This window comes from Xiphophorus couchianus, chromosome 12 (assembly GCF_001444195.1).
Source record: "Xiphophorus couchianus chromosome 12, X_couchianus-1.0, whole genome shotgun sequence".
Classification (NCBI taxonomy): domain Eukaryota; kingdom Metazoa; phylum Chordata; class Actinopteri; order Cyprinodontiformes; family Poeciliidae; genus Xiphophorus; species Xiphophorus couchianus.
In genome coordinates this window covers 17700744-17728566 of record NC_040239.1, presented here as the reverse complement: position 1 = coordinate 17728566, position 27823 = coordinate 17700744, and the positions used below count along the sequence as shown (strand labels likewise).

Sequence of the window (27823 nt, the reverse complement as noted above, 5' to 3'; positions counted from 1 at the left end):
TTTTTCTTTCATTTTAATGTGGTTGATGTGGTAGGAAATGTGCTAATTCAGTTTTTTCTGTTAGTTTTGGATTAAAGATGTGTAAAAATCTTTGACATTATTCATCAATAATGACACCCACATAATCTCACACAGCCAATTGTAGAACAATGTGGTGGAATATCCTCATAAATAGAAACATAATCTTTTCATATGCAGTCACAATCAATACATTAAAATATTAACGAAAAGTTTATTATTTCATGAGTGAAACACACTATATTGATTAATTACACACAGACTGATGTTTTCTGTTATGATGACCTTACAGTTTACAGCTAATGAAACACAGATTAAGATTAAAATATATGTGCAACCTGTAGGTGGTGCAGGTTGCTACAATCGATAGTAGCCACACAAGCACACCCGCTACAAGGAAACAAACGCACCCAGTACAACACTTTCATTCTATTGGCTGAGAGGTTGCCAGGCGACAGTGCATTTTGTTCCAGAAGCAAGCAGAAAATGTTTCGTAAGCGAGCAGAGTCCGAGCAGAGACTATGTCTGAGCATGAGAAAAAACTTCATGTTTTTCTTCTCAAAAGAGAAACATAAAGTCCTGCTTTCAAAACAAAACTGTAAGCAAAAGTATTAAAGGTTTTGAGAGGAAAAAAACATAAAATCCTGCTTTCAGACTGAAAATGTGTGCTCTCCAATTATTGCAGTAAAGTTCCCCCATAATGCTCTGATGCCTAAGACTTAAGGCAATGTGAATGTGAGAAACAGGTCCACAGCAACATAGCTCTTCCTCTGTATTCAACAAAGGATTTAAGGGGTTTTTCCACATTTTCTTCTTTTGTTTCACACAAAATCCTCTTGCAATTATTGTTGCAGAAAAGCTAGTTATGTCTTATCTAACCAAAGTTTCCAGTTCCAAGTCAAGTCCATATAAAGTTATGAAGTTTCATACATTTATGTTTGTGATGGTAGGAAATGTTTTTTTGTGACATTTCTCCCAATCACTTTAAATGTAAATGGCATCTATGATTTGTTTTGGAGCTGTGGTGACCACAAGATGACAATCTTTGATGAAGTTCTCTCACACTACAGTAGATTGGTTTTTTTTTATATTATTATTGAAATGTATTACTTCACTTACCAATCTGATAACCCAGATAGCTGAAAAGATAAATATAGATCCTCTTCCAGCCTTGTGGTCAGCAGCTAAAACAAATAGATTTCTGTTTCACATGGTTTTCTTCTTCAGCAACAGAGATTGATATGAGTAAATCAAAAAGGAGAGACTGGTGAAAAAAAATGTAAAATTATAATTCTGCAATAAAGGCTAAACTATATTTAAGGCGTTCTACATATGACTACCTGCATGGCCAATAAATGTGGCCGGCCCTGTAAGGTCACAAACCCACAGCTGTCCATGGGTAACCCCGAATCCTTTCAATTATGATCGCTGCTAAGTCTGAACATGGAGATCTGCGCTGCCACCTTGTGGCCGTTTCATAAAACAACAGTTCTAAAACATGGAATTGTGGCAATTCTGTGTTTTCAGCTCAAAACTGGGAACATAAGCGTTTGAAATTTGACCAAAACGTTGTCACTTAAGAGTGATAACTAACAATATAAAGTATAAACTACAAACAACTACAGATAGTGTGAAACTGGTTGGTTTATTTGCCTTTCTTGCCCTTGCCCTTGCCTTTGCCCTTCCCCTTTTTGCCCTTTTTGCCCTTCTTGGTCTTGCCCTTCAAGGACTTGCGGACAATGTGCCCTCTCCAATAAGCCTGGATGACGATAGAAGCTTTGGTCTTCTGCCTCAGCTTCCTCAACTCCTCCTGTCTCTTCTCTTCTACCAGACGCCTCTTCTCCTGGATCTCATTGTACTTCTCCTCTAGGATAGAATAGGGTTCCTGCAGCTTCCTCACCTCCTCCAGCTCCTTTTCATAATTCTCTTCCATCAGTTCCAGCTTGGTCTGAGGCAAACGTGAAAGGATGTGAAAGAATGGAGAAGTAATGTGTATTTTTTAAAAGCCTCTCGGAGGAAGCAGTGGCCTATTTTTAAGGTCTATGAGAACATTTATTTAAAAAGTATTATTATCAGGTAACTGTATTTACAGGACTTTAGTATTTACTGAAGGCCAGCTTTGAATATAACGTATTGTTAAAAAAACAAGCATTTTTATGTCTGGAAAACTTTGGCACTTGGCAGCAGCTGATTTGTTTTGGTTTACCTGAATTTCATGCATGTCCTTGTCAAAGGTTTGTAAAATGTTTTCAGTTTCTCTCCTCAAACCGTCATTTTCCTGTCACAAAAATAAAGAAAGCAGTGTCAGCTACAGTGCATTTAAAAGGTATTTATATCCCCTGAATCTTTTCCTAACAGCTACTTTTTAATATGTTTAGTTGAATTTAATGTGATACACCAACACAAAATACGTCATCATAGTGAAGTAGAAGGAAAGAAGCAAATAAACATCTAAAATTTCTCAAATCCTTTGGGTTACGTGACTAACAGCATTGATTCTTTTTTATATCAAGATTCAAATTTATAGGAATGGGGAGCATTTTTAACTCTTGTTTTGACTGGACAGTTCTAACACACATACTTAATCCCGTCCATCTTCTCACTAATTTTGATCAGCTTCACCCTGCCTTCTGAAGAAAAACATTCCTGCATGACGCAGCCAATGCCATAACTTTCTGTTTCTGTTACCTTTTGAGGCAAAAAAGTTACATTTCGGTCTCATCTGACCAGATTACCTTTTATGTTTGTTATGCTCCTTCATGAATTGCAGAAGCCCATCAGAAATAGGATTTCTGATTACTTTCTTTCCATAGCTATTTTTCTTGCAACCAAATTCTCCCACCTGAGCTGTTGATCTCTGCAGCTCCTCCATAGTTACTATGACACTCTAGGCTTCTTTTTTAATTTACGGTCTCCTTTCCTTCACTGGCATTAAATTTAGTCTTTGCGGATTTATAGTTACTGAACTTTTTTATTGGACAGTATACTGAGTGGTGATCTTTGACATTTAGGAGAAAATCTTACATTCTAACTCTGCTTTAAACCAATCTAGAACTTCACCTAGTTCATTTTTTCTTGGTTTTCATATTTGTTTATTCAGTAATGTTTTCTATTGAATTTCTGAGGGCATTTATAGAAGAGCTAGATTAAATTACAAGCAACTGGACTGGTTACTATGATTATTTGTTTAACTGGATTTCATTCAGAAGTAGCAGAGAAGAGGGGCTGAATGAGTGCCACTAACAGATTTTTGTATAAAACTTGTTTTAAAAACATGCATTATTTCCTCTCAACTTTACATTATTGTACAATAGTGTTGGCCCATGTAGTTTGTGGATGCAACATTAAAAATGTGCACAAACGTTTTCTGCAAACTCACCTCCTGCAGAATTCTCTCTGCCTTTCTGTTTTCACTCATCAAGGTGAGGAGCTCCTGGTTCAGTTGATCTGTTTTTTCTGTGAGATCCCTTTTCTCAGCACTTAGTATAGTCAAATGTAGCTTCTCCTGCTCCTCTTGGAGAGCCAACTCATGCTCAGCTTGCATATGTTGCTCTTTAAAATATCTCTCCAGGTTCTTTATCTCACAGTCCTTCTGCAAGATCTGCAGGAATGGCAAAAAGGGGCTTGAATGTGTCAAAGCAAACTCTTGAAGACAGGTTGCTTACGACATCCAGAATGATTACTCACCATTTGATCTAAGTTCTTCAAGATTAAAGCCGAGTCTTCTTCCTCTAAACTCAGTAGCTCCATAGTTTTGTCGAGGAACAAAGGCTGTTGTCTCTGAGGTACCCGCAGCTGATTTTCAGCACACAACCTTTTCTCCACATAGCAGTGAAACATCTGAAGCATTCTGATTAATATGCGCTCATTCTTGTCTACTTCCATATTAATCTCTTCTCTTAAGCTCCAAAAAACATTTGGATGGACTCTGAAAAATCTCAGCACATCTCTGACTGAGTTTTTTATCTTCTCTCTAACTTGAACTATCTCTCTCATCTTTACTTCTTCTGTTTGACTGTCTTTCAGCCCATCTAGCTTCTGACATTCAAGCATCAGCAGTCTTTCCACTAATACCTGATGTGCTTGAAGAAGATTACTCAAGTCCTCATCCTCAACACCTGACACAGTATAAAACTGGATGATGTTTCCTAGAGCTATTGTAATCTCAACTTGACTGATGCAGTTTTTTAGTACTCTTGAAATACATTGAGCTTCAGAAGAGAGCTTCCTGGTTGGCTTCAATGGAGAGCCTTCTGTTGTTGTTGTTGTTGCAGTTGTTGTAGTTGTTGCTTCTTCAGCTAACATGTTGTCGCTTGGTAGTATTCTAAGATTACAAGAATGAGAAACACAGATTATTAAATCATACAGTATATTAAAAATGTTTTGACTGACAATTTACTGTAACCTTTTAAAATATCCACTGATTTGAGGTTTATTTTAAACTTTTCCAAATCTCCACTGAGGACTGGATCTAGTCTCTAGCCTGGCCATGCAAGTTTCTTAATTACATATAGGGTAACAACACCGTGTTCCAAATTATTATGCAAGTGATATTTTCTCAGATTTTCCTAAATGGTCAATGCAAATGATGGTAAATATAATTTTCAAGTCATGAACTATTACAGTATAAATCTAATTTTACTGAACAAAGCTACCAATGAGAACAGTATTTTTTTCAAAAAATAAAAAACTCAAAATGAACTGTTCCAAATTATTATGCCCAGCAGATTTTCTAAACATTTTATGGATTATAAAGAACTGCAAACGGTCATTCTTTGAATGTGCAGCATTAAGTGGTCACATGTACTAAAATCAAAAGCTATTTCAGTCAAAAACATCTTAACAGACCAAGTTACATGTTAACATAGGAGCCCTTCTTTGATATCACCTGCACAATTCTTGCATCCATTGAACTTGTGAGTTTGTGGAAAGTTTCTGCTTGAATTTCTTTGCAGGATGTCAGAATATTTTCCCAGAGCTGCTGTTTTGATATGAACTGCATTCCACCCTCAGATCTTCTGCTTGAGGAAACTCCAAAGGTTCTCAATAGGCTTGAGGTCAGAGGAGGATGGTGACCACATAATGAGTTTCTCCCCTTTCATGCCCATAGCAGCCAATGACACAGTGGTATTCCTTGCAGCATGAGATGGTGCATTGTCATGCATGAAGATGATGTTGCTACTGAAGGTACGGCTCTTCTTTTTGAACCATGAAAGAAAGTGATCAGTCAGAAAGTCCATATACTTTGCTGAGGTCATTTTCACAACTTCAGGGACTCTGAATTTGATTCTCTGATTCAATGATTCTCTCCCCATGATTTCGGCCCAGAAAATGACTCCACCACCTCCTTGCTGACGTCACAGCCGTGTTGGGATGTGGTGGCCATTCACCACCAATCCACTACTGCGTCCATCTGGACCATCCAGGGTTGCACAGCAGTCATCAGTGAACAAGTCTGTTTGAAAATTAATCTTCATGTACGGCTGGGTCCATTACGACTGTTTCTGCTTGTGAGCTCTGGTTAGTGGTGACTAATAGTAGGTTCATGCTCCACCTTGAGGTTCCACAGGCATCAGCAGCTTCAAATAACTGTTTGCTGCTTTGTAAGGGCATTTTAACAGCTGCTCTCTTAATCCGATGAATTTGTCTAACAGAAACCTTCCTCATTATGCCTTTATCTGTACAAACCCATCTTTGTTCTGAATCAGCCACAAATCTCTTCACAGTACAATGATAACGCTTCAGTTTTCATTAAATATCTAATGTTTTCATACCTTGTCATACAGCACTACACTATCTGATGATTTTTGTCAGCAGAGAGATCCTTTCTTTTTCCCATATTGCTTGAAACCTGTGGCCTGCTTAATAATGTGGAACATCCTTCTTAAGTAGATTTCCTTTAATTGAGCACATCAACCCAGCTCTCTGAAATTAATTATAGTGATTCAAAGAGCCCTGACACACACACAATACCATCTATAAATTTAATAGCACAACAAAAAATGTAATCTTTATGACACTTAAATCCAATTTGCATAATAATTTGGAACACGGTGTAATTGTTTTGACTAATTTTAAATGCTTTTAATACTACCAGTAAACAGTAGGAATCTGTACGAAGGATCTTGTTGTGATGCTCATGATTAGTAGGTCTTCTCATTTCAAATCTCAACAACATTGGAAGCTTATACAACCAAAATTATTCATACCACCGACAGATTTGGAATTAAAATTAGATTGATTGAATTACAATTGAATGTGAAAATGTGAATTTCAAAAGTTTTAACATGTTTATCAAAATTGTGGAAGTTGAAAATGATTTATAATCACCTCAACAGTCAACTCCTTAAAGTTTGCTTAGCAGATTGTTGCACGTGTCCGCTGGTGTTGAGAGGATGTATCTTTGGTAATGGCCTCCAGGTGAGGGTTAAAGATATTCAGTAAAGTTATCTCGATTTAAAGAACAAATGACCTTTTCCTTTTCCTCTCTTCCTCTTTTCTTTCTTCCGGCCTTTTCCTCTCGACTATGTAAATCGGTCTTATGATCCAAACTTTGATAAAAGGGGGGAAAAAAATCTATTCCTACCGCCCGGATCGCTCCGAGGGTCAATGTTTTTTTCTGTTGCTATGACGACAATCTACTTGACTTCCGGTTTGTGGTTTCGAATTAGGCTCACTGTACACGGACTTCGCTTTTAATTTTGAACTTGTTCTAGACGTTTTTTTAAAGGTTTTAAGGTCGACAACGCCATGAAATCCCTCTCATTTTTATTTTTAGTTTTTTTATCTTCAAGAAAGAAAGAAAGGCGAATATCTCTTTTCACAAACAGACTCAGTGCTCTACGGCTCAATATCGTTGTTTTAAAGAGATGTCTTATGTCAAATGATCGAGGGTGGATTTGGCGCACACACTCTTTATTAATTTGTATTTAAAATGTGTCAAGTAAAAGCAATTTATCATCTTCGACTTTATTTTGAAAATCCCCTGCCGTAAATTCCTTTAGTGTCGGGAAGGTCTGTTGTTGATCTAGGATTTCATCTATTGTTGTTTCGACGCTAGTGTTGTCGTAGAGGGAAAAGGGGGGAGGTTTAAAGGTGGGCGCCATGGATTAGATCAGGTGTCCAGGTGTTGCCTTCCTTTCTCGGTGACAGGTGGCCCCAGCAGTTGTTGTTATGAAGCGGGCAGCTTGTGAACTAATTATGATGCAGAGATGGACCCAGACAGACAGCCACAGCTCGTTAGCCTGAGGGACAGGGAACCAGTGAATCGGTGACATATGTTTGAATCGGTAAACAACCCCGTTTCTCTTCTCTGTCGCCGAACGTAGTCCGTGCTAACTGGACATTTGACTGTAGATACACGCACCTGTAGCAGCACAGAGTACGCAGACAGGTAACTCTTGTTAGCTAACAAACTACTGTTAATCCTGTTTGGGGCTTTTTGTCTTTTCTTTTTTTTTTTGCACTGAAAATGTGCGTTTGCGGTACTAACTTTGTGTTTATTTAGTCACTTTTGGCCTTTATTGTGACTTTCAAAGCGGATTTGAACCTATTTATTTGTGATTATGGAGTCTGACGACGACGTGCCTCTCATTTTGACGTGGGACGAGGCAAACAGCGGTCTGCTGAACGAAGAGGAGACTGAAAGAGGAGACCAAAGTAAGTCTGAGCAGTGGAGTTGCTTAAGCTTTCCTCAATGACGGTGTGTCTGGTCTGGTGCTGCTGTCATTGTTTGCACTTCCTGTTAGAAAATGCACCTTACCAAAGTAAATGCAGTTAGGAGACAGTGCAGCTTTTTAGATAAAGACACAAAGAGCCTTCATACAAACTGAATTTTAATGCAGTAGTACAGTCTTACTAGTTCTACAGTTTTTTTTGTTTTTGGTACCAATGCTTTTTGCTATATTAAATTTGAATCGAAACCTGAAATCTTAAAGGTTACTGGGGGGGTTTTTTTGTCATTCCTGAAATTTCACAGATTTTGATTTTCTTTTTGAGTTCTTGATTGAATATTGTGAAACATATTGTGAAAAATCTGGTTTTCGCATTTCCCTTTCCATTAAAAACAAAACAGAAAAACTCCCAGTACTTTCAGTCTGTAAACACAATACCCAAAAATATAATTTTGTGCACTTTCTTAAGTTTAAAGGCTTTGTAATGTTATTTTTCCATTTTATTTTATATTCAAAATAGCTACCTGTATCAAAGAGCCCACAACACATTCACTATTTTATATGCTACTGTCCTTTATATTAAAGGGCAAAAGGTCATACCTCAAACAAAACCAAAAATCAATATTGTGCAGGAAAAGCGTGATCAGTGTATCTCTAAGATATATAGATATTATACTTGGGTGTGTAGATTGATCCTGGTCTGCTTACCATAATTGCAGGGATTTGGTTGGAAGCCTTCTAATGTTGCAGCTGTAAATATTCCTCACATCTTGATCACAAAGGTTCAAAAATAAATGCAGTATATTGTCCAGAAGACTTGGTGGGAAGATATGCAGTGTTACAGTCCTAATGTTGCCTTTGTTTCGCTCACATAAACTACAAAATAACCATGTGAGAAACAGCTGGCTCAGCAGACCGCCTACTCCCCTCCCCCAGTCCCTCCCGGATGTTCCTGGGGGGCATGTGTGTGTTGTGTTTATGAGTGTCTGCAGGGTGTATGTGTGCGTTTTTTTTTTTTCCTGTGAGCTCACTGGATCACTGTCTCCTGCTCAGCGGATGAACAGGAAGAAGAGAGGAATGTGTATTTCCTTTCAGGACATCTAGGAGTGGTTTATGAGAGAGAAGTGTGAAACTTTTTGGTTTTACTTGTTGCTGCTGGAACCCTCTGGAAACAGGAGGGAGTTTAAAGGATAATGCAGTTGTATCACCTCAGTGAGGAGTCACATGCCTGGATACAGGAGTAGAGCTTGAGCTGATCTAGAAGCGGATTTACTTTCTTCCTCTCTTTTTTTTTTTTTTTTTTTTTACTTGCACTGTGGCGTCTGTTTGTATCTCTGTGAGGCTGACTTCACCGTGTTTTTCACGCGGAGCTCCAAATGTTTTATTGTTCTCAGACAAATGAGCGATCTGAATGGCTCACATACAGACTCGGGGTCCGATGGTGTCAGGAGGACGCTTAGGCTGCTGCTGGGCCCGAATGTGATCTTCTTCACACTTGAGCTCAATCCGCTGTGGACGGCTAACATCTGGGAGCGCATTTCTGAGACTCTTGCCTGTGTTTTGTTTGTGCGTGGGATGAGAGTGACCAGACAGGAAGGCAGAGGAGTAAAATGTGCAGCTGCAGAGGATCACCTGCAGGAACTGCTCATCTAAAAACAATTTGCAGCTCTGATATTATTTTGAAGAGTAAATTTATAGAAGCGTGGCATTGAGTTTTTGCGTGACTTTTTATGTCGGTTTCTGCTATAAGGCAGGATCAATTCCTCTTGTGGTGTGTCTGTGAGTATCCTGTTTGAAGCAGGAAGGAGAAGAAATTGGCATGTCAGTGCTGCACACCCAGCTTTTTCTTTTTAAATATCAGAGTTGAGCTCAAACTTCAACCTCAGCTTGAGGCACATTTCACTGTGTAAATCTTAGTGTCTCTTTACGGTTGTCGTTACTGGTCTCTCTGTTTTTCTGAGACTGTTTTGTATCCAGGACTGTTTATACTTCCGGGATGTTTGAGCGTCTGTGAGGATTTGTTCTGGTCTCGACTCGTGACTCTGTCTCTGGTGTTTCCATCAGGGCTGACTGGAATGTTTCTCCATCTATATCTCCAGATGTTCTGCAGTGCTGCAATGCAATTGGTCTGCTGCTAATCACACAGTTTTTTGAGGTTTTTTTGTTGGACATCAGCAATCTTGATACATTCACATAGCTTCACCAATGGCGTCCTTGTGTGGACAGGGAACTGGTTTCCATGGCAATCAGTCCTGTAACGATGAGAGTCCAGTTGCGATCTCCTCCTTTGGCTTACAGTTAGAGCCTGACTGCATTGGTACGCCTATACCTGTCTCTCTACTGCTTATGTTCAGGGTTCCTGCAAAATTTTGATATTGTATTATAATTTTTAAGGATTAGTTTGTAAAAAAAACAAAACAAATAATATATTTAGCATCTGAAGTGTTTGACTTTACAGACTTATTATATCTGCTCCAACATGCTGACACTTTAATTTCTTTATTTTTCAGATGGAGGAGGCAATTATGACCTAGTGAACAATGCTGTGATTTCCACACATGGGGCACAGAGCAACAAAACCCAAAATGTGTCTTTAAAGCAAAGCTGGGAGATGAACTACCAAGAGGCAGCCATATACCTGCAGGTATCACAAACATGTTCATGTTGCCTTATACTGGGGGTTTTGCACACACACTCACATGATCAGTTAATGGCTTTAAGATTGCTCCTGGGCTAAATATAATGTGCAGATGGATAAACCTTGGACTACAGGAAGTAATAAATCTAGTTATAGAACCAGAAGTGTTTGCTAAGTACAAATGAAGTGCAGTAGCTCAAATATTTAATAATTAAGAAGCTTCCATCTAGAATTTGAAGTCACTAAATGGCCTTTCCAATAAAAAAAAAAGAACTATTTTTATGTCAAACTTTGCTTTGTCCTGTCAGATAAGGATGTTTTACTGTCTATGTTTTGAAATGATCTTGCAGGAAGGAGAGAACAATGACAAGTTCTTCAGTCACCCTCGAAACCCAAAAGCACTGGCGGCGTACCTGTTCGCCCACAATCACCTGTTCTACATGATGGAGCTGGTGACGGGTCTGCTGCTGCTGATGCTGTCGCTGTGTGAAGCTCCCGCCGTCCCCTCGCTGCGCTTGGACGTCTACGTGAGTTTTTATCTGGCATTGGACTTCTTTTAAAGTTCATCATTTCAACTCCAGCTAACCCAAATAACCCCAAAAATGGCCTCTGATTTTTCATACAGTGACAAAAGTTGACAACATATTTGTGAAGTAAAAGGAGGTGGATAAATGGTTTTCCTTTTTTTGTCCAATTAAAATTTTGAAAACAGTGGAGTATGGTTTTCCTCAAAGTCAAGGATACAATGGCTTGTAATACATCACGAAGGCCTGTTAAATCCATCATCTGGAAATAGAGAACGGCTACCACAACCGCTAACCAACAGAGACATAACCTTCCTCCTAAACTAACAGACTGGGCAAGGAAAGGATTAATCAGAGAAGCAGCTAAGATTGTAACTCTGGAGGAGCTGCAGAGATCCACAACACCAGAAAGAAACCTAGTGATCCTCAATATCTAGCCAGAGATGCAATGGAACAGTTTACAGTAAATGTATGAGTAAGAATGGCCCTGAGAACCAATTGAGATTTAGAAACTTGATATTCACAGATAGAGCTTGAACTGTTTTGCAAAGAGGAGTGAGGAAAGGGTTTAGTATATTGACATGCAAAGCTGGTAGACACAAATAAAAGATATACAGCTTGACTTGGTGAGGCTGAAGGCAAATACACGCCACTCTTCAGATTTTTATGTATAAAACTATTTGTCATTTTCTTGTCTTTTGACAATCATACACTAACCCTCCTTGTTGAAGTTATTTGCTGTAGAGACAAAATTCTCCAGGGAGTTTGGGTACTTTTTCAAGTGTTGTGTTTGTTACTTAATTATCTGTAGAAATCAGCTTCATTGTATTCAAGCACTTCTTTAGACCCAGTTGTGTGTAAAAGCTGTTGTGTGTGTGATTCCTCTGTAGGTTCATGCCACTCTGGAGCTGCTGGCTTTGCTTCTGGTGGGATTTGAGCTCTGCATGAAACTTCGCTGGCTAGGCTTCCACACGTTTATACGACACAAGAGGACCATGGTGAAGGTGCCCTGACATCTCTGATATATTCTGTGTCTGCAAGCTTCATACATGTGTAACTGGTAAACATTTGGTTACTACATTGTGTTTGTTTTGTTTCATCTTTCTGTTGCAGGCGTGTGTGCTGCTGCTGCAGTTTGTAGAGGCCATCGTGGTTCTGATCAGACAGACGTCTCACATGCGAGTGACCCGAGCTCTGAGACCGATTTTCCTGGTGGACTGCAGATATTGCGGTGCTGTGCGCAGGTGGCTGATTAACTAAACGCGTGCACACACACACACACACGCACATGAACATGCTCACGCAGGTGAAGCAGCTGCTACTTTACAGGGTTCCTATGCAGTCTTTAAAAATGTAAAATTTGAAAATTATTTGTAGTCCATTTCCTTTTTTTCTTTGTTTCTTTCTCTCCTTCTTTGCTTCTTTCTTCCTTTCTTTGATGTGTTTTATTGAATTACGCAAGTGTGCACACTAAAAAGATGTTACTAAATTCATATGATTGATTATTGTCAATCATCTTCTGACAATGTATCTTTCGATCCAAACAGAAACTTGCGTCAGCTCTTCCAGTCTCTCCCATCTTTCATTGACATCCTCCTGCTCCTGCTTTTCTTCATGGTCATATTTGCCATCTTGGGTAAGAATTAGTTTTGATTTAAATTTCGCCTGTTCTGCTTTTTAAATGGAGGTAATAACATGATCTGGTTTAAATTTCCTCCAGGTTTCTGTCTCTTTTCTACAAACACAGCTGACCCGGTATTGCAACTCATTGGTTTGCCTGACTGTAGTTTATAATCGTTATGCCAGTGCGGTTTGGTTCCTCTCTTGTTGTGCAACATGCATGTGTTCACTCAGACTCTGCCCTCTCACCACAGTACTTCAGCTCTTTGGAGAACAGCCTCGTCAGCCTATTTGTGTTGCTTACGACAGCAAAGTAAGCAGAAAATATTATTTGGTAATTTTTTTCCATACCTGATGTCCAGTTACTATTTTCTAGTTCTTCCACAATTGCATTTTCTGAATGTTTTTAGGCTGTTTTTCATTTTTGGTCGGTATGGTTGAATTTTTCTCTCGTAGTTTTCCTGATGTGATGATGCCAGCATACTCTAAGAACCGCTGGTCCTGCGTGTTCTTCATCGTCTACCTTTCCATAGAACTCTACTTCATCATGAACCTGGTACAAAGATTTTCACTCCTTTAAAACAGACTTCACTTCCATTAACATCAAAGCAATCATACCTTTCTTACAATTATAACTTCAATACATTTTATCCAAATTTTATGATGGAGCCACATAAAGTTCAGCTTGATTTGTGAAGACAAAGAAGGGAGCGTAATACATCAATTACAATTTTTTACAATTGAAATCTGAAAATGAGCATCTGTATTCAGCCCCTTTTCCTCTGAAGTAACCTGTAAGAAACAAAAAAGTTCAGTTTGTTCATTTCACTAAAGTTAAATGTTGTAGTGAAGTAGTTGCAACCCGCCATACATATAGCTCCTAGCAAAACTGTTCTCACCTCTTAGAGACATTTTCTGTTGTTAAACCCACACACCTCAAAGGGACCAACACAAAATAGTGCATAATTGCTTAATTTAAAACTAAAGAGCTTTGTATGCATTTGTGTTCAGCCCCCATTTACTTGCATGCCCCGAAATGAAGTTAAGATGTGCAAAGCTGGTAGAAGTGTATCTCAAGTCTTGCTGCTGCTAAAATGGATCTGGCAATGGGATGTGCTTAATTTCACATTTTAATTTGAGATATTAGAGTAAAGGAGGGTTCAGAAAATTGAAAACATCATTCTCCTTTCAGTTTAGAATCTTTCACTATATTTCCATTGGCCTATCACATAAAATCCCAATAAAATACATGGAAGTCTGTGGTTCCAATTTGACATAATGCAAACAGGAAAGAGTATAAATACTTCTTGTCAGGCAGTAAATAAGACTCTTTAATAGGATTTTTTCTCATATTCCCCACCCAGCTCCTCGCCGTTGTGTTTGATACATTTAATGACGTGGAGAAGATGAAGTTTAAGTCTCTGTTGCTTCATAAACGCTCTGCTATTGACCACGCCTTCCAGCTGCTGGTTAGCCGGCAGGTATGTGTGTTGATTTTGGTACAAGGAATGTGTTTTGCCTTGGTCTCTATGGCTCTGGGAAGTTGTTGCTAACATTTAAGTGCTTTGCTATTTTTCTTTTCCCTCCAGAGGCCGATGGGAGTGTCTCTGAAACAATTTGACGGTTTGATGCGATTCTACAGGCCTCGAATGTCTGCAAGAGACCGTTTTCTCACATTTAAAGCTCTGAATACATCAGGGGCTCCAACGCTTAGGTAATGTCTTTTTTTTCTTCTTGTTTTTTTTTTTTATATATAAAAATGTCCTACTTTGAAATTTACTGGTTTGAGTATATGATTAGATTTTTTTTTGTTACAGCCTGCAAGACTTTTATAAGTTTTATGAGGTCATTGGATTAAAATGGAAGGTAATTATCTTTGTATGCTTTGTTTTATGATGAGAACAATGTTTATTTAATGTTGTTTGGCTGACTGTGATGTGCTCAATTTCTAAATGTTTTTCAGCCGCGACGAAGTCGAGAACACTGGTTTGACGATCTTCCTCATACAGCCTTCCTCATTTTCAAGGGTAAGTTCTCAGTTCTTGTGAAGAGAGGTAACAAAATCAACGTCATGATTCCCCATACAGTGACTTGCAAATTTATGCAAACCTTTTGAAATTTTTACCATCTTTGTTGGTTTGCAACCTCAAATCTCAATGTTTAATTGGATTTTTTGTGAAGAATTAACACAGACAAAAATGCACAACTATGTAGTGGAAAGAAAAAAAATCCAATTATGGTTTTTGGGGGGGGTTTGCAAATAAAATACTGAGAAGATTGGCACAAGTTTGCATTTAGCTCTCTTAACCCAATACTTTCTAGAACCAGGTCCAACTCTACCAACTTCACACACCTAGAACATTCTTCTTTGCAAATTTGGCTCAAGTTCAGTCAAATTAGATGGACAGCATCTGTGAACATCATTTTATAAGTCCTGCTTGAGATTCTCAATTGGATTTAGGTCTTGACTTTGACTGGACCATCATAAAATATAAATATAATTTGATCTAATCCATTTAATTGTAGCTCTGATTGCATGTGTAGAGTAGTTTTGCTGATGGTGGGTGGACATGTTCTTGGGTCTGAGGTCATTTACTATTAAAACCTCTAACAGGTTTTAATTTAGGATTTGCCCAAATGTAGTTCCATTGATGTTCCCAACAAGAAGATCAATGGAACTTCAGAGTTTCCTGCCAGTTGTGGTAGAAAATATTGATAAAACTCGTTAACAGATTGTAAAAATGTTAATAAATGGCTGATTCAGCATTCGATGAGTACTTCTCAAAATTAAATAATATTGAACATCTTTTCACATCGATGTAATTTGGCAGTATACAGATAAAATCTGCTTTGACTTGATTTATGAAATAATATTTAACACACAACTATTCATCTTGAAGTTTCTATTTATGTGGTCCTTCATAGTTAAGAGGGCCACATAAAAAGCTTTGGCGGGCCAGATTTGGCCTCTGTGCCTCGTGTTTGACATACAGTTCACTGTCATCTGGAGGGACAGCCAAATCTCCAAAGGATCGAATTTGAGCCATAATCCATGCAGCTTAAGGTGGTTTAAGATGGATTGATTATTTCTCTGCGAGATGTTTGTTGTATATTCGACTGATTGAAAAACGAAAAGGAGTCGGATGGATTGTTCAGATGAACTTTAGTGAATAAAAAAGGGATGAACGAATCGTACAGAGTTTAGTCATTCAGCTAACAGCTCTTTTCTCGGAGAAAAACCCAACGGTCCTCAGCTCACTTCTTCCTCTAACCCCAAGTTCTTCTTCTACCAGTTCAAAAGCATCATGGGATATAGAGTCCATTCATTTAAGGGTCCACAATAGTCAGTTTTGAACCAGATACTAACTATCAAATGCTAACTAGATTTATGAAACAACTGCAACTAAACTTATATTAAATTATAATATCCCAAATAATAAGTCTTAAGCAAATCCTGCTTAAACCCAAAACAAATTCTCAACATCCTCCCCCCCGATAAACAACAGTTTATCTAAATTTCCAAAGGATATAGAAGTTGGATTGGTCTCCGCCATACAGTCCCAGCTGTCGTTCGGACAGCACACGATCTCACCAGTCCGTCACGGCCTGGAAACAGTTCTTCAATTCTCCCCAGCTTCCAGCTCTGCCTCGGAGTCTTGTCCTCTCCAATGAGCACTATGTCTCCCACCTGCAGCTTGGACGGCGTCGGGGTGTCGCAACGATGCGCTGATCTTAAGTCCAACAAGTATTCCTTCCTCCATCGATTCCAGAAGTTGGTCATGAGTCTTTGCCTGTACCGCCATCTCCGGGTCATCTCTTCCTTGGTTGCTGTTGGCTGCTTGGTATCAGCTGGGAATGCTCTTGGAGGCAAACTAGTGAGTCTTTGACCCACTAAGAAGTGAGCAGGTGTCAGAGGCTGTGGCTCATCCACCTCATTGTGCATGTATGTCAGAGGTCTAGAATTTATTATAGCCTCTGCTTCAGTAAGGGTCGTCCACATTTCTTCAAAATTTAGTTTTGCTCTGCCAAGTACCTTTCATAGAATCACTTTTACTGACCTGACGAGTCTATGCCAGAATCCTCCCCACCAGGATGCTCGTTCAGCAATGAATCTCCAGGTGATGCCCTTCTCAGAGAAGAAGTTTCGCAGCTGTGGGTCTTTAATGCTCTCCCAGAGCTTCTTTAAATCCTGTTCAGCTCTCTTGAATGTCATGGCGTTATCTGAGTAGACCACTTTACACAAACCTCTTCTTGAGATGAATCTTTTTAGAGCCAGCAGAAAGTTTTTTGTGGACAGATCTGAAACCAGCTCCAAGTGCACTGCTCTAGTTACAGCACAGGTAAACCGTGCAACATATGATTTTCTCATGGAACCTTGTTCCTTTACATAGAGCGGCCCAGCAAAGTCCACACCTGTGACATTGAATGGTGGAGATTCTGTTATTCTATTTTTTGGCAGTGGTGCAGTAGTCTGTTGTCCTGCCTTGGCGTTGAATTTCTTACAAAATGTGCATCTTGAGACAACCTTCTTGACTACTTGGCGTGCTCTCACAATCCAATATCTTTCTCTAGTTTGCACTAAGGTGTCTCGTATACCTGCATGCATCATTTTCTCATGTTGACACTGCACCAACATTTCTGTGTATCTGTGATGACCAGGCAAAATCCATGGGTGTCTTTCTCTGTATGAAAGTTAAGATTGTTGCAGCCTTCCTCCAACAGAAAGCAGCTCATCTTCATCTAGAAATGGTTTCAGTTCTCGAATTTTAGAGTCAGTGTTGAGGCATTTATCTTGCTTTAGAATATCAATTTCTGACTTGAAATACTGAATCTGAGTCACTTTTATCCAGTGTTTTTCTGCCTTGTCCAACTCTTCTGTTGTCAGCTCACCACTGATTTTTTCTCTGGAGCGGGCATTTCTGATAAATCTCCTTATCCAGGCTGTCACTCTGAACACTCTTCTTAGTTTGCTGTATTTTTCCAGATCTAACATTGGTTTTAAGTACTCTGCATCTTGATTGACCAGGTGTACTGCAACCTGGTGTTTGGATCTCATTTCAGATCTCATCTCATCTTCCCGAACAGGTTCCTGGATGTTTTCTGACTGATCAGGTAATGTTAGTCTGCAAGGTCCATGCCACCACAATGTGCTTTGGATCAGCTCTTGGACAGACAACCCTCGAGTGGGAAGATCTGCTGGATTGATTTTCCTTTGGCAATGAAACCATGCCTGTGGATCAGTTAGAGACTGGATTTCTGTAACTCTGTTGGAAACAAACTGCTTCCACCTGCCAGCAGAGCCTCGAATCCAATGCAGGACTATCATAGAGTCTGTCCATAAAGTTAGCTGGGTTTGGTCTAGTTGAAGAGCTTTAATGATTGTGTTCCCAAACCTGGCAGCTATTACGGCTCCCATTAGCTCCAGCCGTGGCAGTGTCATCCTTTTAAGTGGAGCCACTCTGGATTTGGATGCCACCAGACTCATTTTCATTTCCCCTTCCTTAGTTTTTCCTTGTAGATAGGCGACTGCACTGTAGGCTTGTTCACTTGAGTCACAAAACACATGTAACTTTACATCCTGACTGTTCAGTTGTTGCATGTCCATTTTGTGCCATCGTGGGATTGTCAACCGGTGCAGTTGAGGGAGCTCTGAACACCACTGCTGCCACTTCTTGGACAAATCAGGTGGCAGTTCTTCATCCCACTTTATTCCTCTCTCCCACATTTCTTGAAACAGACACTTAATTCTGATGGTGAAAGGGGTCAAGAAGCCTAACGGGTCAAAAATGCGAGCAGACGATTGCAGGACACTTCTCTTTGTGTTCCTTTTCTCCTTTAGAATGTCCAGCAATCCTCTGAGGTCAAACACAAAATCATCTGTTACTAGTCTCCACACTAAGCCCAGGACCTTTAACACTGATCCACATGTCTCTGGTTGTGTAGTGCAATCCATTGAACTTCCTTGCCACATTTCTTTGAGCTCAGCCGAGTTCGTTATCCATTTACATAGATCCATTCCTGCAGCAGACATAATGTTCTTGGTTGTGGTAGTCACTCTGAAGGCCTCTTCCAGCTTACTGGAACTTGAAATGAAGTCATCTACATAGAGAGATGAGTTGATGGTTTCTACCACTTCTGGTTGTTCTGACTGGTATTGTCTCAGATGTTTTCTTATAGTAGCTGCTAGTAAGAATGGGCTTGATGAAGCTCCAAACACCACTCTTGTCATTCTGAGCACCAGCAAATGTTCATCTGTGTCATCAGTGGGTGGTCCTGAGAACCACAGAAATCTCACTGCATCACGGTCTCTCTCTGATAACGATATTTGCAGAAATGCCTTTTTAATGTCTGCCATGTAGGCAATAGGATGCAGCCTGAACTTGAGCAGAACATTCATCAGGTCTGGGTTTAAATTAGGGCCTGTTATAAGACAATCATTCAGGGATGGGCTTCCCTCCTCATGAGAAGAAGCATCAAACACAACCCTTATCTTAGTTGTTGCTTTATCTTCTCTTATCACTGCATGATGAGGTAGATAGATAGTATGTCACCTTCTTTGCAGCAATTTCCTCTCTTGGCACCTCCTCAGCCATTCCTTCTTTTAGATAGTTCTCCACTACTTCGTGGTATCTGCTGTACAGGACAACATCTTTCTTTAATTTTCTTTTCAAACTCATCAGTCTTTGTTTTGCAATGCGGTAGTTGTCTTGGAGGGCTGGGTGAGGTTGTCGCCATGGCAACTCCACTTGGTAACGTCCATCTTTAAAGGTGGAAGTTTCCTCAAACCGTTGCAACACTTCCAGATCTTCTGGGCTCTCTGGCTTCTCGCTTGTGATTCCCAGGGACTCGAGCTCCCAGAATGCATGGAGCTGTTTGTCAATCTGGATGTCTTCCTTGAGTTGAATGTGCATGCATGTTGTCTCTGACAAACTGGACATTGCCACTGGGCCTTGGACTGCCCAACCAAAGGCACTCTCAAGAGCCACCAAACTCTTAGTTAGTCTCTCTATACGGCCTGTTACTATTTGCCAGTAATAATCAGAGCCGATTAGCACAGAAAGTTCAGGTTTATCTTCTCCAGGGAAATCTGCAAGTTGGAGACCTCGCCTTTCCATCTCATTGCGCACATGTTCGCCTGGAACCTTCATCACTGCTGCACAAACCTTTCGTGTCACTACTGCTTCTATTTCAATGCTCTGTCCTGTATCCCACACATTTTCCAAGCATAGCTTCACTGTGTTGCGTTCAACTGGGGTGGGAGCTGAAGAGCCAAATGTATGAAGCATAAGTGTCCCTTGCTTTGTGACAGGTAGCTGCAGTGCTCTGACAACATTCTCGTGTACAAAACTACCTTGACTTCCTCCATCTAATAGGCAACGCACCATCTTCCTGCTGGTAGGTCCAACCGCCCATGCCTTAGCAGTTTGTAGCAGCACAGTGTTTTCACTATTAGGCTTGGTTTCCTCAACTTGGGGGATTACAGAGGAAATAACAGTTTCCATATTGGTAGAGACTGTAGGGGTTGGGGTCTCATTTTTATCACAAAGAGCTATGTGATGCCTGCCGCCACATCTGGCACATGACCCACTCTTAGATCTGCAGAACCTTGCAATGTGTTTCTGTCCTAAACACACAAAGCACCTGCCAAGCTTCTTCAGTTTCTCTTTTCGTGCTGACACCCCATGTTCTGGACAGTTTTCGACCTTATGTTCAGCGCTATCACAGAAGAAGCAGGTTTGAGTCTTTTGATTAGCAGTATGGAGTGCAGCTGCTGATGTCATGCTTGGTTTCCTTTGCCTTTTGTCAGTGAATCCATATGATTTACTGCATAATCTGGGACCAGGCAGGGTTTGCTTTTCATTATATGATCTCATCATTTGCAAGGCTCTCTCTCTACTCTGAACTTCTTTCTGTAGAAACTCCAGCACCTGATGCACCTTCCACTCATCCTGGTCTCCCCTCTGACGGCTGTACTCAAGAGCCAGTTCCTCTGGCATCATCTGGAGCAGTATTGGGCATAACATGCCTCCATATGTGTCTGACACTACTCCCAGTGACTCCAAGCTTCTAATTTGAACTTCGCATTCATCATACAACTGTCTCATAGCATTCACATCAGAGGATTTCTTTACAGGAGTCAAATTCAGGAGCTTTGACATGTGAGCATTTATTATTAAGTCCTTTCTTCCAAATCTGCCTTTTAGTATTTTAACTGCAGCGTCATAGTTACTGTCTGTCAGAGTTAGCCCTGCTACAGCCTTTGCAGCTGTGCCTGTGAGGTAAGTCTTCATGTATGTAAACTTTTCTCGCTTACAAAGAGCTTCGTTACTGTGAATAGCCGTCTCGTATTGGCTCCAAAATTCTTGCCATAAGCTAACATCTCCGTTGAATTTGTCAATTATTAGCTTAGGCAGCCTCACGGTAGCATTACTGTGCTGTGTGGAGTTTGCGTTGTTCTCACTCACTCGCGCCTGTCGGGGTTCCGTACTCACAGTTTCTAACGTCCTCATCACTCGGTTTGCACGTTCGTTCGTACTGATGATGCGGTCGTTATACTCCTCTACGAGTTCCGTCTCCGCCTCCACTTCGTCTAGCGGAGTGTGCTCCTCAATGGCGCGGTTCAGCTCATTTAAACTGCCCCCCTTTGCCATTAGCACAGCCAACATTTCCCGCACTCGTCCGACGTCCGGGTCGTCCTTTAATAATTCACTATCAATCTGGTTCAGTAGTCGTGTAGTAGAACTCCGTATTGTCCGGCGCTTTCTTCTTGTTCTTTCAATACGCTGTTCTCCACCGTCCTGTCGCTCCATACAGCTTCCATCTTCGTCAGCCATGTCTCCTGCTTCCCGGGTTTCGGCACCAAAAATGTTGTATATTCGACTGATTGAAAAACGAAAAGGAGTCGGATGGATTGTTCAGATGAACTTTAGTGAATAAAAAAGGGATGAACGAATCGTACAGAGTTTAGTCATTCAGCTAACAGCTCTTTTCTCGGAGAAAAACCCAACGGTCCTCAGCTCACTTCTTCCTCTAACCCCAAGTTCTTCTTCTACCAGTTCAAAAGCATCATGGGATATAGAGTCCATTCATTTAAGGGTCCACAATAGTCCGTTTTGAACCAGATACTAACTATCAAATGCTAACTAGATTTATGAAACAACTGCAACTAAACTTATATTAAATTATAATATCCCAAATAATAAGTCTTAAGCAAATCCTGCTTAAACCCAAAACAAATTCTCAACAATGTTTACAGCTTTTCATATTATTTAATAGCCTATATAACCTTCTTTATACTTTTGCAAAACTTTATTCCTGGCCCAGCTATGGTCCTTGGTCTTTATGATTTTGTTTGTCAGAGTTACAATTGGATTCTGTTCACTAATTCAGTAATTCCTGAAAGCAATGTGTTAAACAAATGAATAAATCTTACCTAAGGTGAAACACTGAGTCAGCCAAGAACAATCAAAATGAATTTTGATTATTAAGAAATTAAGCAAAGAAAATTAGCAATGACTCCCCTGGCTAGTTTAGGGAAGTGAAGAAAAGATGAAAGTATATCGCTTTTAACATCCACCAGCCCTCTTACAAAGAGCAAAGATGGGAGGAAAAAAAGGAGTATCCCACCAGTTTCAGTTTACTTCACCACTCTGGTATTTGTACCTGCAGACTGTGACCCTGAACAGTTCAAACCGAGTTCAGAAATATATTTTATTATGTGTTTCTAGCGAGCTTCATCCAACACGAAGGGTGCTTTACAGATAAAATTTATGGATTTCTTGATTGTCATACCAAATGTTTAGGGATTTCAGAATAAAGGGGGCAAAATTAAACCTACACCACACTTAGATTTTTATTTATTTATTTATTTATTCAATTTATCCATTTTAAGCTCCCACAGACAGCATTGAAGTTTGTGGTCGTAACATAAAATGGCTCAAAAAGTTTAAATACTTTTGCGAGACACTTTGTATAAGCACTTTTGTCCTCTTTAGGCATCCACCTGGTGGTGAAATCTAAGGCCTTCCAGTACGCCATGTGTAAGTATCATCAACATCATCACAGCTCTCCCAGCTTTTGCCTGTTCAAACTCACACACTGAAGCCTTGGTGTTAATGTCTGCAGATGTGGTGGTGGCCATTAATGGTGTGTGGATCCTCGTGGAGACGTTCAGAATGAACAGTAAGACCTCTCCAGCAAACACACAGACACATCATATGAAAACAGAATCCTACCTGACCTCCGACCTTCCTCCGGTTCTGCAGGTGGATACTCTTGGTCTGAATCTGTTCCCGTGAGTTACATCGTTTTCCTGACGAGTGAGTAGAAATCTGCTGCTTTCTTCTCACTGACAGATGTAGCATAGATTTAAAAACTGCACGATTGGATGTAGGTGATTGCAGCTGCTACTAATTCCTCCTCTGCTCCGTCCTGGTTTTAGTTTACGGTGTGGAAGTGCTGCTGAAAATAGCAGGTTTGGGGCCGTTGGCTTATTTCAGCTCTGGCTGGAACCTGTGAGTGAAACCCTGCCTGAAAAAAATCAAGCAGAAAAATTAAATGTTTTATGAATAGGTATAGAAAACATTCTCTTTCAGTGTTCCTCTGCTTTTCACTGTCCAGGTTTGACTTCTCTGTGACTGTGTTCGCCTTCTTGGGGTTGATCGCTCTGGCTTTCAAAATGGAGCCATTCTACTTCATTGTAGTTCTTAGACCATTCCAGTTGCTCCGGTTTGTTTTCCTCGTTTTACAATCAGGCCAAATGTTTATAGTTCATTTTATTTAGATCCAGTTTTGGTTTTCAACTCACATTTCCACGCTCCTGTTCTCCCAGACTGTTCAAGATAAAGCTGCGGTACCGCAACGTGTTGGACACCATGTTTGAGCTCTTCCCCAGGATGGCCAGTCTGGGCCTGACTTTAATCATCTTTTATTACTCCTTTGCCATAGTGGGTATGGAGTTCTTTGCAGATGTGGTTTTCCCAAACTGCTGCAAGTGAGTGTCACTGTTGTCTGAGGAACTTTAATTTTGAAAATTGGTGAGTAAATATTAAAATGTCCTTTTTGTTGTACTTTTTTTTATTGTCATTTTAGCACCAGCACAGTGGCAGATTCCTACAGACAGATCAACAAAACATTTGGCAACAAAACAGTGTTGGATGAAGGCTATTATTATCTCAACAATTTTAATGACATCCTCAGCAGCTTTGGTAATTCTTTCTATTATTTTTACCTTTCAGTACCTTCGTGAAGTCAGATTTTCCTTAATTTGCTGTGGGAGCCTGACTAAAACTACCCCATCCTCCAGTGATCGCCAGAGGGCGCTGCTCTAAGTACTGAATGTTTCATTTGCGCATGTGTCGCTCGAGTAGTAATACCAAGAAGTCACACCTGTGACACAGATGTCTCTGAACCTCAGCCAGCCGAACATCCAAGGCTCTGTTCCTCATTTTTCTTGCATATGCATTTCAGCCTCTTAGTTCTTGGATCATTTAGTTGTTATCTGACATTGTTGGCTGCTGGCTGCATTGTTGGCATCGCTTGCACCTAATTCCAATCACGACTTCTGTCCACTGTGCTTATTTTACACATTGTGGACAATTTTAGCCAACTTTAAGATAAGAGTTTTGGGTTAAGCTAACGGTGCCAGTATGTTTTTTTTTTTTGTTTGTTTGTTTTTTTTCCATCCTGCAGTCTGAATGTAGCTGACTGTTGGCCTCTTGATTTTCCACTATTTAGCTTGAACGATGATGGTAGCGGTCACACCTCTTCTTCCTATATTAGGCCATTTTCTGCTTGTGGTTGGACATAGCTCAGTTTTTAACTTGGATGTCTTCCACTGTTGTGAGGACTGTGGGACCGCAGTCAGAAACTCCCTGCATGAACTGCAGTGTCATGTCCCGTGCTGTGAGGGTGGCTCGGCTGGCCCAGTTGCATCCTGAGGTTGACAATGACCTTTCAACTTCTGGGTTGGTGGCCCCACCTACAGGCTCTACAGTTCTGGAATGAGGCCACAGTCACTGTTTCTCCTTCTAGGAAGAGGCAAGCTAAGTCCGACCAACCCTTTCCACAAGAGTTGAGCAGTTGTCTGCAGAAGTGAAATCCCTTTTTCATGCACGCCAGATGGATACTTCAATGACTGGCTTCTCTTCTCCACCCTTGGCTGTGGAGGAGGATGTGTCTCTGGCTGCCTCTGCCTCTCACTTTAAGAAGAGTGAGAGGCTCTCTTCTTAAAGCGGAGATACAGTCTCCTCATAGGAGACTGTATCTCCTGTGAGGAGATACAGTCATCATGTGTTTCAGAAACTGGGTCATTCTCATCTGAGAGTGCAGCTAGTGTTAGAGGCAGTTAGTTTTGACTGCAGTGAAGGTGACTGTAATCATCGACAGTGAAAGTGTGCTTCTCCTTCCTCAAAGTCATCTTGGAGAAGTTGCCTGATTCCATCTAAGACAAACACTTTTCTTGGGGTGAATTTGGATTCAGCCTCCATGAAGACTCGTTCATCTGTTTGAAGCGTGAACAGCATACTCCAAACGGTCAGTCAGTTCAAGCTGGGTCAGTCAGTTTCCCCATGTCACCTTCTTACAGCTGCTAGACTGTAAGAAGTTACTCTGGTTGTGCCTTTAAGTCTGATGTCACTGCACCTTTTGCAGTGACACAAACACTGCATTTGTGCCTGAAGTCTTATCACATTCTCATTGTAAGCAGCCATCGAAATTGGCAAAGTTTCGGCTTGGGTAAGAAGTGGCCGGGTTTTTGATTTTGGTTCTGCTGGAAACAATATGTGCTGCTCTGTCATGGGCTTTCCCAAGCACGTTCACCAGATTTTACAATGTCAGTGTGGCCACCCTCATCCTCTGAGCCAGGTTCTTCTGTAAGCGTCCTCTGGGCGTTCTCAGTGAGGTATGTGCTCAGGATTCCTTGTAACATTGCTGGTATTAGTCATTCAGTGCTTTCAGCACTCCCTTCTGGCGGTCATCAAGGAATCATAGAACCGTAGTTACATGTATAACTTTTGTTTTATGTTGCATCTTTTAAACACATTTCACTATAACAAACAAATTTCTTTGCACATCTTTCTTTGCGTGCTTTTAGTCATCTCTAGTTATGAGGAGACATAACTAGTTAATCTTTTGAGATGGTTTTTCTAATACTGAATATTAAAATATTTAGTTATCTAAAAAATACAAAGAAGTTTTATAAGAAATTGCTTATGGGTTTTTTTTTTTTAAATGGAGCATTAAGAAAACTGAAATAAAGTCTGTTCCTATGAATGTAAATATAAACAAATAAATGGTCCCATATGCCAATGTGTCTTATAAGTATATCGAAAATAGTATTTTGAAGGCGATAGTTGTATGATCTGTAAGTTGGCTTTAAAAAAAAACACTTCTCACTTTTTCCCTGCAGTGACGCTGTTTGAGCTGACTGTGGTCAACAACTGGTACATCACTATGGTAAGGTTTAGTCATTGCTTAATTGTTGCTCAGAGGTCTCCACCCTGCAGTTTTACTGCTCACCTGTGGGCGTCGCTGTTTGACTGCTGCTGTATTTCTCCTCTCTCCCAGGAAGGAGTGACGTCTATGACGAGCCACTGGAGCCGTCTGTACTTCATGATTTTTTACATTGTTACCATGGTGAGCGAAGTTTGTTTTTTTTATTTGACACATTTCTCTTTTGAGTTTGGTTTGAATGTGATCATAATTTCTATTTTCTTTGTCAGGTTGTGATGACAATCATTGTGGCTTTCATCCTGGATGCTTTTGTGTTCCGCATGAACTACAGTCGCAAGAACCGGGAACCAGTGGATAATCCAGAGGGTGCGTTTGAGTTCATGTGTAGTATTCAGAAAGTGGTATTTTACATGTTTAATGTACATACATACAGGATTTAAGATTTTCTCCATTCTTTCCCCCCTAATTTGTTGGTGTTTAGTAAGATGGGTCAATTTAATGTGTGTGATTGTGTTGCAGATGAAAATGGGATAGTGTTTGATGTAGAGGTGAGGAGAAATGAAGCGTTGGCCACCCTGGAGTTGTACAAACAGACATCCCCGACACTGTCTTCACTCAGCTCTCTGACTGCTGTCCTGCAAGCTATGGACAAGAGTGGGGTAAGAACATGATCTCTAGACATTTCTTCCTCTCCATCTCACCATGCTAACCTGTTTTGTTCCTTTTTTGTACAGCACACATTTCTGGTTTACTTGGGACGAAGATCAAGAACAAAGAGTGACCTTAGTATGAAAATGTACGAGGAGGAGATACAGGTGAGAAACTGAAGGCATTGTGCTGGATACTTGGTTGTGCTGGATACGGGGGTTTTAAAAAGTCTCCTTTAAAAATGGTCACAGTTCAATGTGTAGTTTTGTAATTTGATCTGACAGACCAACGCAAAGGCGTACGTCATTGTAAAGTGGAACGAAAATTTTGCACCAATTCTACAAAGTATTGACCCCTACTGGCTGATTAGTAGTGCACGCCACACTTTTCAGGTTATTTCTAAAAATGACCAAAACTACACATTTTTCTCTCCTTCTACATCAGAATTCTGCACTAGTTTATGTTCAGTTACATAACAACTCAAAATACTTTGAAGATTGAGGATGAACCGTTGAGAAAATGTTAATGTTCCAGGAGTGTAAATACTTTTGCAAGCTGTGCTTGGTGTGTAATCGGTTTTGCCTATTTTCATCAGGAGTGGTATGCAGAGTATTCAAAGGAATGTTTGCCTGAAGAAGATGAAAACCTAAACCTGGATCAGAACAGTCCCGTCACCAATCCAGCTTCCTTCCAAGAACATCAGCTGAACTCGCAGAGCGAACATCACAGCATTAACTAAAAACGACTGTAGTGAGATGTACATGCACATCATCTCAACAGAGGAAACCTCAGCATTTCCAGTTCCCCCAAACTCACCATCCTGTAATATCCATTATGGGGGAATAAAAATCTGGAGTCTCTTGAACTGAAGTTGGTGAGAGAAAATGACACTGTTTTCTTCCTGGAGCTGGATTGAAGTGTTGATACACTTTGAAGAACCCCTTAAACAAGCTACTACCATTTCTTTGTGTATTTATCGATTATGAATTAAATCTGATGCCTTAGTTTAACAGTTTCTCTGACCGGTATTAACACACTTATGTTATGTACTTTGATCAAGAGAACACTAAACACTCCTTAAAGGTCAATCCAACCGCTTACCATGTAAAAGGTTTCTCCTAACTGCCTCAGCAGGCCCAAATATTTTGTATAAGCTCTCATTCTGTAATGTACTGGAAAGTAACAGCAGATTTTAATAAACTATTCAAATAATGAAATGCATTAATGCATTGTTGCTGTGTTGTCATCAT

General features: G+C 40.2%; 2 protein-coding genes across 5 annotated transcripts; one reads left to right on the top strand and one right to left on the bottom strand.

Annotated features, from left to right (window-relative positions):
• Positions 1 to 8566, bottom strand: drc10 (dynein regulatory complex subunit 10). Of its 2 annotated transcripts, none has more exons than XM_028033176.1 (5): positions 8400 to 8566; positions 3706 to 4342; positions 3398 to 3619; positions 2225 to 2296; positions 1 to 1966 (listed from the first exon to the last, which is right to left on the bottom strand). In XM_028033176.1, the coding sequence occupies exons 2-5, from the start codon at positions 4321 to 4323 to the stop codon at positions 1664 to 1666; spliced, it is 1215 nt and encodes a 404-aa protein (XP_027888977.1). In that variant the 5' UTR covers positions 4324 to 4342; positions 8400 to 8566; the 3' UTR covers positions 1 to 1663. The 2 variants fall into 2 exon arrangements, with proteins under 2 accessions (XP_027888977.1, XP_027888975.1); XM_028033174.1 differs by lacking the exon at positions 8400 to 8566 and adding an exon at positions 6349 to 6651.
• tpcn1 (two pore segment channel 1) lies at positions 7016 to 27790 on the top strand. Of its 3 annotated transcripts, XM_028033168.1 has the most exons (27): positions 7016 to 7411; positions 7557 to 7677; positions 10202 to 10335; positions 10680 to 10856; positions 11744 to 11857; positions 11967 to 12097; positions 12401 to 12489; positions 12574 to 12608; positions 12728 to 12786; positions 12930 to 13029; positions 13838 to 13954; positions 14063 to 14187; positions 14291 to 14339; positions 14437 to 14500; positions 22469 to 22513; positions 22599 to 22655; positions 22739 to 22792; positions 22915 to 22987; positions 23094 to 23201; positions 23305 to 23466; positions 23565 to 23680; positions 25882 to 25928; positions 26040 to 26108; positions 26195 to 26291; positions 26445 to 26584; positions 26660 to 26740; positions 27169 to 27356. In XM_028033168.1, the coding sequence occupies exons 2-27, from the start codon at positions 7584 to 7586 to the stop codon at positions 27310 to 27312; spliced, it is 2481 nt and encodes an 826-aa protein (XP_027888969.1). In that variant the 5' UTR covers positions 7016 to 7411; positions 7557 to 7583; the 3' UTR covers positions 27313 to 27356. The 3 variants fall into 3 exon arrangements, with proteins under 3 accessions (XP_027888969.1, XP_027888968.1, XP_027888966.1); XM_028033167.1 differs by having other exon boundaries at positions 7016 to 7677; XM_028033165.1 differs by lacking the exons at positions 7016 to 7411; positions 7557 to 7677 and adding an exon at positions 8717 to 10008 and having other exon boundaries at positions 27169 to 27790.
• The last annotated feature ends 33 nt before the right edge of the window (positions 27791 to 27823 follow it).